This window comes from Triticum aestivum, chromosome 7A, assembly GCF_018294505.1.
Source record: "Triticum aestivum cultivar Chinese Spring chromosome 7A, IWGSC CS RefSeq v2.1, whole genome shotgun sequence".
Taxonomy (NCBI): domain Eukaryota; kingdom Viridiplantae; phylum Streptophyta; class Magnoliopsida; order Poales; family Poaceae; genus Triticum; species Triticum aestivum.
The window spans coordinates 694,776,003-694,787,673 of record NC_057812.1 but is presented as its reverse complement, the minus strand read 5'-3'; the positions used below and the strand labels follow the sequence as shown (position 1 = coordinate 694,787,673).

The 11,671-nt window shown below is 41.4% G+C and overlaps 3 protein-coding genes across 3 annotated transcripts; all 3 read left to right on the top strand.

Annotated features, from left to right (window-relative positions):
* The first annotated feature begins 4,487 nt into the window (after positions 1-4,487).
* LOC123154868 (uncharacterized) lies at positions 4,488-6,493 on the top strand. Its single transcript, XM_044573483.1, has 3 exons — positions 4,488-4,708; positions 5,636-5,894; positions 6,002-6,493. Exons 1-3 carry the CDS (start codon positions 4,527-4,529, stop codon positions 6,032-6,034), a joined length of 474 nt encoding a protein of 157 aa, XP_044429418.1. The 5' UTR covers positions 4,488-4,526; the 3' UTR covers positions 6,035-6,493.
* Positions 6,494-6,616: 123 nt separating this feature from the next.
* LOC123154867 (protein FAR1-RELATED SEQUENCE 5-like) lies at positions 6,617-8,295 on the top strand. Its single transcript, XM_044573482.1, has 3 exons — positions 6,617-7,232; positions 7,346-7,633; positions 7,737-8,295. The coding sequence occupies exons 1-3, from the start codon at positions 6,789-6,791 to the stop codon at positions 8,037-8,039; spliced, it is 1,035 nt and encodes a 344-aa protein (XP_044429417.1). The 5' UTR covers positions 6,617-6,788; the 3' UTR covers positions 8,040-8,295.
* Positions 8,296-9,717: 1,422 nt separating this feature from the next.
* Positions 9,718-11,655, top strand: LOC123153753 (uncharacterized). Its single transcript, XM_044572719.1, has 4 exons — positions 9,718-9,748; positions 9,840-9,870; positions 10,798-11,056; positions 11,164-11,655. The coding sequence occupies exons 1-4, from the start codon at positions 9,718-9,720 to the stop codon at positions 11,194-11,196; spliced, it is 354 nt and encodes a 117-aa protein (XP_044428654.1). The 3' UTR covers positions 11,197-11,655.
* Positions 11,656-11,671: the final 16 nt, after the last annotated feature.

The following is an 11,671-nucleotide window of genomic DNA, read 5'->3' as shown; positions in this document are numbered from 1 at the left end:
ATCATGCCTATGTTAGAAAATGTATGAGCCGCTGTAGTCGCCATCATTTCTTACAAGTTGTAGTTCCTTCAAAACCATTATGACCATGAATTGTTTACATGTACGACGTCAGACTATTTCTTATCATATTTTGCAGCCAAACAAAGTAGCCGCTTGCGACATGCGCAAAGGTCATCAAGTTTTGGGATTTACTCAGTCTTGTCTTTGCAAAGGACAATGCTACTGGAGTGCAGCGGAACTACCCGCAGAGGATGTCAACAATGGCAGACAACATTGACTTTGCTGCCACGTCTTCTACTCAAAATGTTGATTTGGTGAAGGCCAAAAAAGGATAAGGCATCAAACAATGAAAATATTCATCGAGGCTGTTAGTAATGCAAAGGTATATTTTTTATGTAACCTTGAATGTGTTGGTTGTGAACCTTGGATGTATTATAATCATTTGATGTTGTTGTGACCTTTTCTGTAAAGATATAGTTTCTTATGTAACCTTGAATGTGTTGGTTGTGAACCTTGGTCGTATTATAATCATTTGATGTTGTTGTGACCTTTTTTGTAATGCAATGATTGAAATTTTTGGAGAGTGGATTTTTGGAACCCGGGTGTATTGGAGGACCTTATTTTAAATACTTTGAAAATCGCATTTAAGGTTTCAAAAATTTCTGAACAAATTTCTACGTGATCATATGGATGTATATTACGCATCTGTAAAGTTTGGTGATGAAATAAGTAAATATGCGACCTATACAAAAAAGACAAAATGGTGATTTCCAAATAGTGAATAATGCATGCACTGTTCATCTTTCCAAAATCGCGATTTTGTCATTTTTGTGTAACTCACATGGTTACTTATTTCAGCATCAAAATTTACACATGTGTAACATACATTCATATAAAATGTTGATTTGTTTTCAGAATTTTCTGAAACTTCAAAATAGCATTTTGGCACAGTTCAAAAAATAGGGCTCCAATGCACCCGGGTTCCAAAGTGACTTTTTGGTACAATGCTATATTATTGCTGATTTTAGTGTTGGTTAATGATTACACCTCATAATGGTAGCCAAACATGGCGTGTAGTTCATTTCAATTGATGAATGCTAGTGTCAGCCAAACATGAAATTTGGAATTGGAATCAAACAAAATGAAATCATAACATGGATTTTATTTCATTTATATCAACTGAAATGAAATCTAGGGAGCCAAATGAGCTGAAAAAGAAATGTCTTTCACAAAAGGAAAAAATTAACGAACAAGAAGCATCTGAAATTGAATTCATTGTGGTTTGTGCATCAGTCGGTTGCATTTTTAGAAGAAAAAGGCAAGTGGTTATATCCAATGGTGGAGGTATGTGGTATACGGGGGCTGTTGCCCCCTTCATGCCAATTTTACCCACCCTTTAGATTAAGATCCGATGGATCCTAGTTTGTCTTGCAGCTCCAGCCACCAGCAATGTTGCTCTTCTTCCTCTGTCCGCCGCCACCCGCAATGAATTAAAAGAACATCACATAGCTAGAAGTCTTACAAGATTACGATGACGGAGACAGTTGATGACGCAAAGTGTAACACCCCAAGACCGTTCCTTGCTTATTTGTATTCTCCAACACATTTGTGGAATTATCATGATGAACGTGCACGTATGTATGTCACTTTGCCGGAGGATCAGTAGAGGGTCCTAGTCGGTAGATCTGGGATTGATAGCAGGATGTTTTCTCGTTTGGTTTCGTCCATAGCTGGACCTTGTATTACACTTGGATGATTGTATTATGACTTGATATATTCTATGTTGTAGCTTGTGGCGAGTGTAAACCTTTATCTAGTACTCTCATCTATTCAGTATGTTGTATGTATTTGAGAAACCACCTTGCTATGCGATCCAAAATGAGGTTCTGCCGTGATCTTGACTTCATCACAAGATTGCGATAGAGCTTCATATTGGGCGTGACAGAAAGCTTAGCGAGGAAGTCTGCACGTCCCTTGTTGTTGGCCTTAGAAAATTGCTTCACTGCCACCTCCGTGCTCCGGCTATGCACTCCGAGTGCCTTGGCATGGTACACCATGCCAAATCCTCCATATCCCAGCCTCAATTCATCATCGAAATTCTTGGTCCCATCCCTAAGCTCCTTGTACTTGAACTGTCTCAGCGCCCTTGGGATGCTTCTCATGTATAGGACTAAAAAAGCATAGAAGTGAGAGGGGGTGGTTTGGAATATATTGACCACCTTTCTTCATCGGTTCATACTTTTGGATGAGCTGGTTGAAGCATGAGTTCAATATAGTATTAGAGCGGTTAATTAGTCCAACGACGCTGATCCTAGGTTTCTCCATCATTTTCGCAGCATCGCCTCAAGGAAGATTAATCTCCTCTCCCCGAGGTTGCGGCAACCGATCAATGAACGATTATATCGGTTCATATATTAGATTAGATGAATTCTGAATTTTCAGTAGATTGAATCGTATTAGATTGATTTCTTTGCAGTTAGCCAAATGAAATGATATTAGATTGGTCCCAATTGATGAAGAAAATCCAGCAGATTATGTGTGGTTGGACAGAAGTAGAAATGGATATCCAGAGATAGAAATGGATCAAGTTTTTATTTATTTAGTATGGGATTTTGAAAACACAAACTACAGAAAAACCATAAAAAATGGAAGTTCACGTTCAAAATAGATATGTGAAACACAGAATAATACAATGCTCGGTGTTTAGTTTTTGTATGTTGTATGAATAGGCAAATCCTAGAAGTATAGTCAAGCCAAGGATAAAACACATGTAAAGTGAGAATATTGTTATTGTTTAACTTATGTCATGTATCTTGTTCTGCATAGTTGTGCATAGGGATGCAAAAAAGAGGTTTGAGTGTATTGTAAAAACAAATGTATTTTTCTGCGTTTTTCCTTTGAAACCCAAATTAAAGGAAAATTTCCTCCATTTTTTTTCTGTGTACACTTCTTTTGAATAAAATGGATGAATAGTGTCACCCAACAAATATTTCTATTCATATGGTTTTTCTTCACTTTTCATATTAACCAAATAGGCCCTAATGCAATGTAATTTCCCCTCTTTTTTATTATGGCGATTTTTATGTGATTAATTAGAGATGTGGATATTTGTTCCGCACAACAGGACACCGGAAAGAACACAGAGGACTCACAAAAGCACCCACTTGAAAAATGGGTTTCTATTAGAATATTGTTTAACTGTAAAAATAAGCTCGCAACAACCTGTCAATTTTGGTTCCAATAAACTATCATTTTTAGGTATACTTTGGAATTTTTCTTAGAGCACCTACAACTGTCCCCTCAAATTCTCCGCAAACGTCAAGACGGACAACCCGAATAGGAGACAGAAGGAAAAAAAGTCATCCAAGCGAACCCTCCATTTGGTCCTCATATGTCAGTGCAGTCCACCAGTGTTACATAGGATTCAATCTAACCTCATATCCAGCCCAAATATAGGGAGGATATGTGGATGCCCGGGAATGTCCGTCAGTGTTACATAGGATTTTGGCCCACCGTGGATCATCTTTTCTTTTTTTTCTTTCTCTCTCCATCTGCACCAAGTAGATGCATGTGAGCGGACATATAGGGGGGAAAGTAAAAGGCATGGTTGCGTGCACAGATAAATAGAGGCTCAAAACAAACACGCCCCGGACACTGACTGGATGCGTCTGTGGACATTTGAGTGGCCAAAATTGCCCATTAAAATGAAATAGCAGAAATCTGTACAGAAAAAAAAGTTCTCTATTGATGTAACCGCTGCGCTACTTTACGACCGGTTGATGGTATCTCTGCCATTCGTCATTTTTAACCATCTAATCTATATCTAACGTATGACAGGCAAGTCGTGGTATTTTTTGTAAAAGGACCTCTCATGTTTGAAAAAAAACTTAATCTCTTCAGACCAGCCCATCCTACCTCACCTCATCCAAACAAATAAGATGAATGATTCCGGGCAAAACCTAAAATATTTTTAGTGATATATATCAAAATATGGTGTTTGCTTCAAATTTGGGAACATGTTATTGGTATTCGGGGAACTTTTATAATAGATCTGATCATCTTCGGAAAAAACAATATTTGATCCATTGTAATGCGCAGGCATTTTGCTGGTTGTAGAAAATGTTACGGGCGTATATGCAAAACAGAGAAAAAAACTTCAATTACAAAGTAGTACTGTTGGTGGTAGGTTCCGCGCGCGCGCGATCCAAATTTTCGCTGCTCGTCTACCGCGGTCCAGCGGGGCCCTGCTTTAGTGGGGGTAAAAAGGGAATCGTATGCTGGAAGACGGAGGCAGTCAGTCGTCTTCAACCTCAGCTCGAGAATCCAATCCGCCGCGGGAGTCGGAGTTCCCTCTCGACCCTGTTCAACAGGTACGGCGCTCCAGCTGAATGCCGCATTTTAATCCGTCCTTTCAGCGTTCACTGGTATGGTATCGGTGGTTTTTGGTGGTCGAAATCTCATTTACGGGCTTGTATTGGTAGGGAGCAGGCTACTGATCTCTGAGTTCGGTGGCGAGGGACGCGGGCATGGATGCCGGCGATGGGAACGAGTCCGGGAGCCGCGCGACTACTCCGGAGATGGCAGTCATCATCGGGGTCGGGGAGGACGAGATCCGCGGGCTTGTGCGCAGGGCCGACGGCGGGCCTGCCGAGTCCGCTCATAGGCCCACAGGAGAAATGAGCCCACAAGCTCCCGGCCGAACTGAAAGGTATTTTCTCAATGAAGCTTAATTAATTAGTCCTTAGAAGGTAGGAAGATTCTTGTTTCAGTTAAGCCTAATTAGTCCTTGGCAGAACGATTATTGATTGTTTCAGTAACTGATTATATACACTGTTTCAGTTAAGCTCAACACGAGCTTGATTATATTGCAGCAGGCCCATTATCTCTATTTGCCCCTATGATTGGATTATATATAACAGGCCCAGTATCATAATGTAGTTCAGGGTAACTCGATATGGCAACCTAATTTCATTGTGGGTGATATTAGCAGGCATTTGATTAACATGAACTGTGCCGTACAAGCATAAATGAATTTGAAGAGTGACATGTTCATCTCTGATTGTGAAAATGGACATGACCAATGGCAAATGTTACACACCACTATATACTTTTTCAATAAGAATACAGTACAACACTATATATAGTTGAAAATTTTCTAGTCAGAGCACATAGATCAAAGTTTTGCTTATGTTAGCGGAGTTAGCAAAATGAATCCACAAGCTCTTGGCTGGACCAAAAGGCATTGTTGTTTCAACTAAGCTGAATTGATCAGTCCTTAGCAGGAGCATTGTTGTTTCAGTTAAGCTTAATGGTGTGTGGACCCACCAATACCCCTGTCATATGCTCAAAATGAACCTGATTATGCTGTAGCAGGATGGCGAAAAAATAGGCCCATTATGATAATGTAGTTCACCATAACTGGATATGTCAGTTTGATTTCATTGTGGGCACTGGGCAATATAACCAGGCATGTAACTAGCACGATCTGTGTGTTACAATGTAAATGGTTTCCTTATGTGACGACGTTTTCATCTGTGATTACTAAATGGAACATTGCCAATGCAAAATTACGCACCACTATATATAGAGTGGAAGATTTTCTAGTCATAACACATAGATCTGTATGCCGTGTTAGGGTTGATTGTCATCCCCCGGACAGCACACCATGTCCTAACAGGATCGGGGCCCTCGAGAAATCCATCAAATCTTATGCAGAGAACAGAGGAGATCATGTTCTCAACCCAGCGTTGGGTACAACTTTTGATTCTCTTGGCGAGGCATATTACTTCTACAATCTGTATTCGTGGGAACATGGATTTGGCATCAAGTACGGCAAGAGTCGGCTTAGTGCAAAGAGGACCAAGACCATGCAGGAAATTGTTTGTGGGTGTTCGGTAAGTAGAACAGAGAGTTCAGGAACTGTGCGTAACATTTGTTTCAATAAAAGTAGGTATTGTATTTCATGTAACTAAAAATAAGTAGTCGTGCTTGGTTTATGCAGGGGGAACCAGGTGCCGAAAACACAAGTTCATGACGGTGTGGATGTCCTGCGATGATCCGTTTGCTGCGTACAGATAACAACGGCTGGTATATCAAAGAGCACAGGATGACACACAACCACTCTTTGACTCCAAGGTGCAGACAGAAGGTACTCTGGCCATCCCACAAACATATAGATCTGTACACAAAGGACTTGATACGTCAGCTGAGGGAGGACAACACGAACATTGGCAAAGTCAATGGCATTATAGGAAGTCTCTCTGGAACCATGGAAATGTGTTATCTACTAATTGTATGTTTAGGAACCTGTGTAGTCAAATTGGCATAGATCGAGCAGATGATGAAGTTAGGAAGACAATTGAAGTCTTCGCGGACATAGGAGCAAAGAATCCGGAGTTCATGTTCGGGGTACAAGAAGATGCCGAGAATCGGATAAAGAACCTCATGTGGACCAACAGGGGGAACCAAATGCAGTACAAGTACTTCGGAGATGTTATCACATTCGACACCACTTACAGGACTAACTTGTACGACATGCCATTTGGACTATTCATTGGCGTGAATGAGCATTTTCAGAGCATCATCTTGGCTGGAGTGTTGGTTAGAGACAAGCAGGTAGAGAGCTTCGAATGGGTTTTCTCTGAATTCATAAGAATGATGGGTGGTGAAGCACCAAAGACAATTCTGACAAGTGAATATCAGTTTTAATTTCTGTGTCTCCCTTGAAGATCATCTACAGTCATCTCAATAAATTAGTTATTTGTATTGTTTCAGATCAGAATCAAGCGATGGAGGTGGCCATAAAGAATGTGATGCCAAACACAGCCCACCAATGGTGCAAATGGCACATCATGAAGAAAGCAGAAGAGTGCCTTGGACCCCTATACAGAAAACGGAATAGGTTCCGAGCAGAGTTCCATAAGGTCTTCAGCAACGTAGTGACAATAGATGAGTTTGAGACAGCATGGGCGGTGTTGATCGACAAGTACAACTTAAGGTCACATCCATACATGGCACAACTTTACGAAACCAGGAAGAAATGGGCAAAGCCATATTTCAAGGGGGTGTTTTGTGCCAAGATGACGAGTACTCAAAGGAGCGAGACTGCCAACAGTATGCTGAAGAAATATGTACCACCTGCATGTCTGATGCATATGTTCGTGAAGCAATACATGCGCTTGCAGTTTGACCGGGACGCAGATGAAGCCTATGAAGAGAAACGGACCCTGATTGTAAGCAATTATATTTCTCATAAGATATAACTCCAATTCGTTGTCTCTGAACACAAACATTACAACTTCCTGCAAGGATGATATTTGAAATAAGTGATCTGATATTTCCACAGGGTGGCGTCATGCTGAGGCGTAACTTACCTATGGAGCGACATGCTAGCAAGATATATACTCATGCGATGTTCAAACAGTTTGGCCAAATCCTTTATCAAGAAGGATCTTACCGTCTGGAGGTGATCGAGAAGAACAAGGTGTACAGGACAACGCTCATTGAAGCAGAGGGAGGGGGAAAATGTATCAGGGTAGCCTATGAGGTTAAGATGATAGATAATGGAGCTGAATTTGACTGCGAATGTGGTCAATTTGAGCACATGGGTTTGCTATGCTGCCATGTGCTGAGGGTTAGAAGAACAACTTTTATCATAAATATTCATTTCCTGCATCATGTTTTCAGAATGTGCGCAAGATATTCATCATAAACATGTGCACCATTCGGCAATGCAGGTGATGGATTATTTAGACATCCTGGAGATACCCAAGAAGCACATTGTGAAGAGGTGGACAAGAAACGAGCGAGATGTCCTGCCTATGGAAGCAAGCCAAGAAGCTGCTAGTGCAGAGGCCTATGATGGGTCGATGGGGTTATTCAAGGAAAATGTGCCACCATACGGAGAAGCAAGAGATTGCCTAGGGCTTAAGGATCGGCTAAGGCTAATGACAAATGAAAGACTAGGCGATTGCTCTGTGCACAACAATGATAGTGTCGATAACACAAGACCAGCTAATCGGATTAGCTGCTCCTTGTAAGAAACCTAAACCCGGAAGGCCAACAGCATGAGAGGAATCACCGTAGGAGGAGCTGAGCAAAGGAACTTCCCTTAGAGGCATGACTTGCCAAAGCAGGGAACACTTGCTCTGAGCCCTCCCGTCCATAAAATTAGTGGTGGTTTGTAGCTTGAGTATATGTCGGTTAGAGTTGACTTTAGAATCTCTTTTGTGAAACGGTTGCTGGAGTTAACAGGTGATAATTGAATCAGTGCAGGTGCTGATTTATTGACATTTAGATGTTGTACCTGGCAAACTAATATTAGGGGCTGCTGAAATGAGTGCAAAATTTATGTGGCCTTTGCGGTACTACTAGCAAAACATGATATTTGCTGATTTAGATATGAGGATGAGAAATTGATTGCCTTCTGGTGATTCTATAGCTAAAGGGGAAAATGGTCCAATCCATTATTTTCTACTCATTTCAGCTGTGAGCAACATGCTGAACTTACATGCCTATGCCTTACTAGTACATGCCATACATTCAGAAGGCTTCAGTTTATAGTTACAGTACATAGAATGAGCAAATAGTAGAATTGATGGGAGACATTGTTGTATGTATTAAAAAAATAGTTCAAGCAATGTTTGGCTGCTACATTGAAGTTTATCTTGAGCACAATAATAATGATTCCCAGGTAAACAAACGACTGCGACGGAGACAAGGCATAACCGTCTAAGAGCATTACTAGTAGAACCCTCAAACCCTCAAATCCTTAAAGCAGTTTTAAGGGTTGAGAAGTGCCACTTTTTGACACTTTTAAGGGTTGAAAAACAGGGGAAAATACTAGAACCCTCAAACCCAACCCTTAAACTGCTTTAAGGATTAGATTTGAGGGTTCTAGTCTTTGCCTCGACCCCAACCTTTAAATCTATCATTTGACATCTCACAATTTATGACAACAAGAACACAATCAACTTCCAAACAAACTACCAAATGACAATCATTGATGCATGGTTTAATAGTTTACATCACAAAATCATCATCTTCCTCCTCTCATCGGCACCATCACCAAAAAGTTGCACCTCGGCGCCATCTCCTAGACCACAAGCGGGCTCCATCAAGCATCTCCATCGGCACCGGTGGAGTCATACACACCGCCATCACCACACCTACTCATCGGAGTGTCACCTCGAAAAGTAGACGACGCAACACGGAACATCCTCTTCCTCTCCGTGATGTCCTCCTTGTAGTCCTTCCACCATTGCAATTGGTCTTCATCCATGTCCTTCTTGGACATCATCATGTGCTCTTTCTCTTCCAACATGAGTTCTTTCCATACCTTTGCCTCTTTGAGCTTGATCATCCTCTCCTCCAACTCGGCCTTGCGCTTTGCTTCTTCACGCTTTGCTTCAACTTGTGCAAGCTTGACCTCTTTCTTCTTCTCGGTGATAAGAAGCTTCGTCTCCAATGTCTTCGTTGTCAATTCCTCTCTTGCCTTCATCATGTGGTCCATCTTCTCCCTTAGGCTTGACGCCTCTTCTTCCATCTTCACCCTTATCTTGCCCTTCTTGGTTCCCTCGGGCTTGCCCAAGTTCCTCTCCTCCTCATCTTCACTATCATTCATCCTTAGCATTGCCGACTTCTTGGGTGCGGTCTCTTGATCCCTCAACTTCCACTTGTCAAAGGTTTGAAGAATTGACCAAACATGCTTAAATGGGAATGGCTTGCCCTTGGAAGCGGCCATCTCCTTGTACCTCATGCCGGCAATTGTCTCCTATCAACCACACATAAATCACATAAGAACCCACCAATAGCATAGTGCACACACATAATCAAAATAGTGAGCCCACAAGCTCCCGGCCGGACTGAAAGGTATTTTCTCAATGAAGCTTAATTAATTAGTCCTTAGAAGGTAGGAAGATTCTTGTTTCAGTTAAGCCTAATTAGTCCTTGGCAGAACGATTATTGATTGTTTCAGTAACTGATTATATACACTGTTTCAGTTAAGCTCAACACGAGCTTGATTATATTGCGGTAGGCCCATTATCTCTATTTGCCCCTATGATTGAATTATATATAATAGGCCCAGTATCATAATGTAGTTCAGGGTAACTCGATATGGCAACCTAATTTCATTGTGGGTGATATCAGCAGGCATTTGATTAACATGAACTGTGCCGTACAAGCATAAATGAATTTGAAGAGTGACATGTTCATCTCTGATTGTGAAAATGGACATGACCAATGGCAAATGTTACACACCACTATATACTTTTTCAATAAGAATACAGTACAGCACTATATATAGTTGAAAATTTTCTAGTCAGAGCACATAGATCAAAGTTTTGCTTATGTTAGCGGAGTTAGCAAAATGAATCCACAAGCTCTTGGCTGGACCAAAAGGCATTGTTGTTTCAACTAAGCTGAATTGATCAGTCCTTAGCAGGAGCATTGTTGTTTTAGTTAAGCTGAATGGTGTGTGGACCCACCAATACCCCTGTCATATGCTCAAAATGAACCTGATTATGCTGTAGCAGGATGGCGAAAAAATAGGCCCATTATGATAATGTAGTTCACCATAACTGGATATGTCGGTTTGATTTCATTGTGGGCACTGGGCAATATAACCAGGCATGTAACTAGCACGATCTGTGTGTTACAATGTAAATGGTTTCCTTATGTGACGACGTTTTCATCTGTGATTACTAAATGGAACATTGCCAATGCAAAATTACGCACCACTATATATAGAGTGGAAGATTTTCTAGTCATAACACATAGATCTGTATGCCGTGTTAGGGTTGATTGTCATCCCCCGGACAGCACACCATGTCCTAACAGGATCGGGGCCCTCGAGAAATCCATCAAATCTTATGCAGAGAACAGAGGAGATCATGTTCTCAACCCAGCGTTGGGTACAACTTTTGATTCTCTTGGCGAGGCATATTACTTCTACAATCTGTATTCGTGGGAACATGGATTTGGCATCAAGTACGGCAAGAGTCGGCTTAGTGCAAAGAGGACCAAGACCATGCAGGAAATTGTTTGTGGGTGTTCGGTAAGTAGAACAGAGAGTTCAGGAACTGTGCGTAACATTTGTTTCAATAAAAGTAGGTATTGTATTTCATGTAACTAAAAATAAGTAGTCGTGCTTGGTTTATGCAGGGGGAACCAGGTGCCGAAAACACAAGTTCATGACGGTGTGGATGTCCTGCGATGATCCGTTTGCTGCGTACAGATAACAACGGCTGGTATATCAAAGAGCACAGGATGACACACAACCACTCTTTGACTCCAAGGTGCAGACAGAAGGTACTCTGGCCATCCCACAAACATATAGATCTGTACACAAAGGACTTGATACGTCAGCTGAGGGAGGACAACACGAACATTGGCAAAGTCAATGGCATTATAGGAAGTCTCTCTGGAACCATGGAAATGTGTTATCTACTAATTGTATGTTTAGGAACCTGTGTAGTCAAATTGGCATAGATCGAGCAGATGATGAAGTTAGGAAGACAATTGAAGTCTTCGCGGACATAGGAGCAAAGAATCCGGAGTTCATGTTCGGGGTACAAGAAGATGCCGAGAATCGGATAAAGAACCTCATGTGGACCAACAGGGGGAACCAAATGCAGTACAAGTACTTCGGAGATGTTATCACATTCGACAC

Coding starts and splice junctions, on each gene's coding strand:
- LOC123154868 (XM_044573483.1), top strand. CDS start 4,527: ATGGATGCCGGCGATGGGAACGAGTCCGGGAGCCGCGCGACTACTCCG. Junction 4,709..5,635: donor GCTCCCGGCCGAACTGAAAG/GTATTTTCTCAA, acceptor ATGCCGTGTTAG/GGTTGATTGTCATCCCCCGG. Junction 5,895..6,001: donor AAATTGTTTGTGGGTGTTCG/GTAAGTAGAACA, acceptor TGGTTTATGCAG/GGGGAACCAGGTGCCGAAAA.
- LOC123154867 (XM_044573482.1), top strand. CDS start 6,789: ATGGAGGTGGCCATAAAGAATGTGATGCCAAACACAGCCCACCAATGG. Junction 7,233..7,345: donor AAGAGAAACGGACCCTGATT/GTAAGCAATTAT, acceptor ATATTTCCACAG/GGTGGCGTCATGCTGAGGCG. Junction 7,634..7,736: donor TATGCTGCCATGTGCTGAGG/GTTAGAAGAACA, acceptor TCGGCAATGCAG/GTGATGGATTATTTAGACAT.
- LOC123153753 (XM_044572719.1), top strand. CDS start 9,718: ATGGCTTGCCCTTGGAAGCGGCCATCTCCTT. Junction 9,871..10,797: donor GCTCCCGGCCGGACTGAAAG/GTATTTTCTCAA, acceptor ATGCCGTGTTAG/GGTTGATTGTCATCCCCCGG. Junction 11,057..11,163: donor AAATTGTTTGTGGGTGTTCG/GTAAGTAGAACA, acceptor TGGTTTATGCAG/GGGGAACCAGGTGCCGAAAA.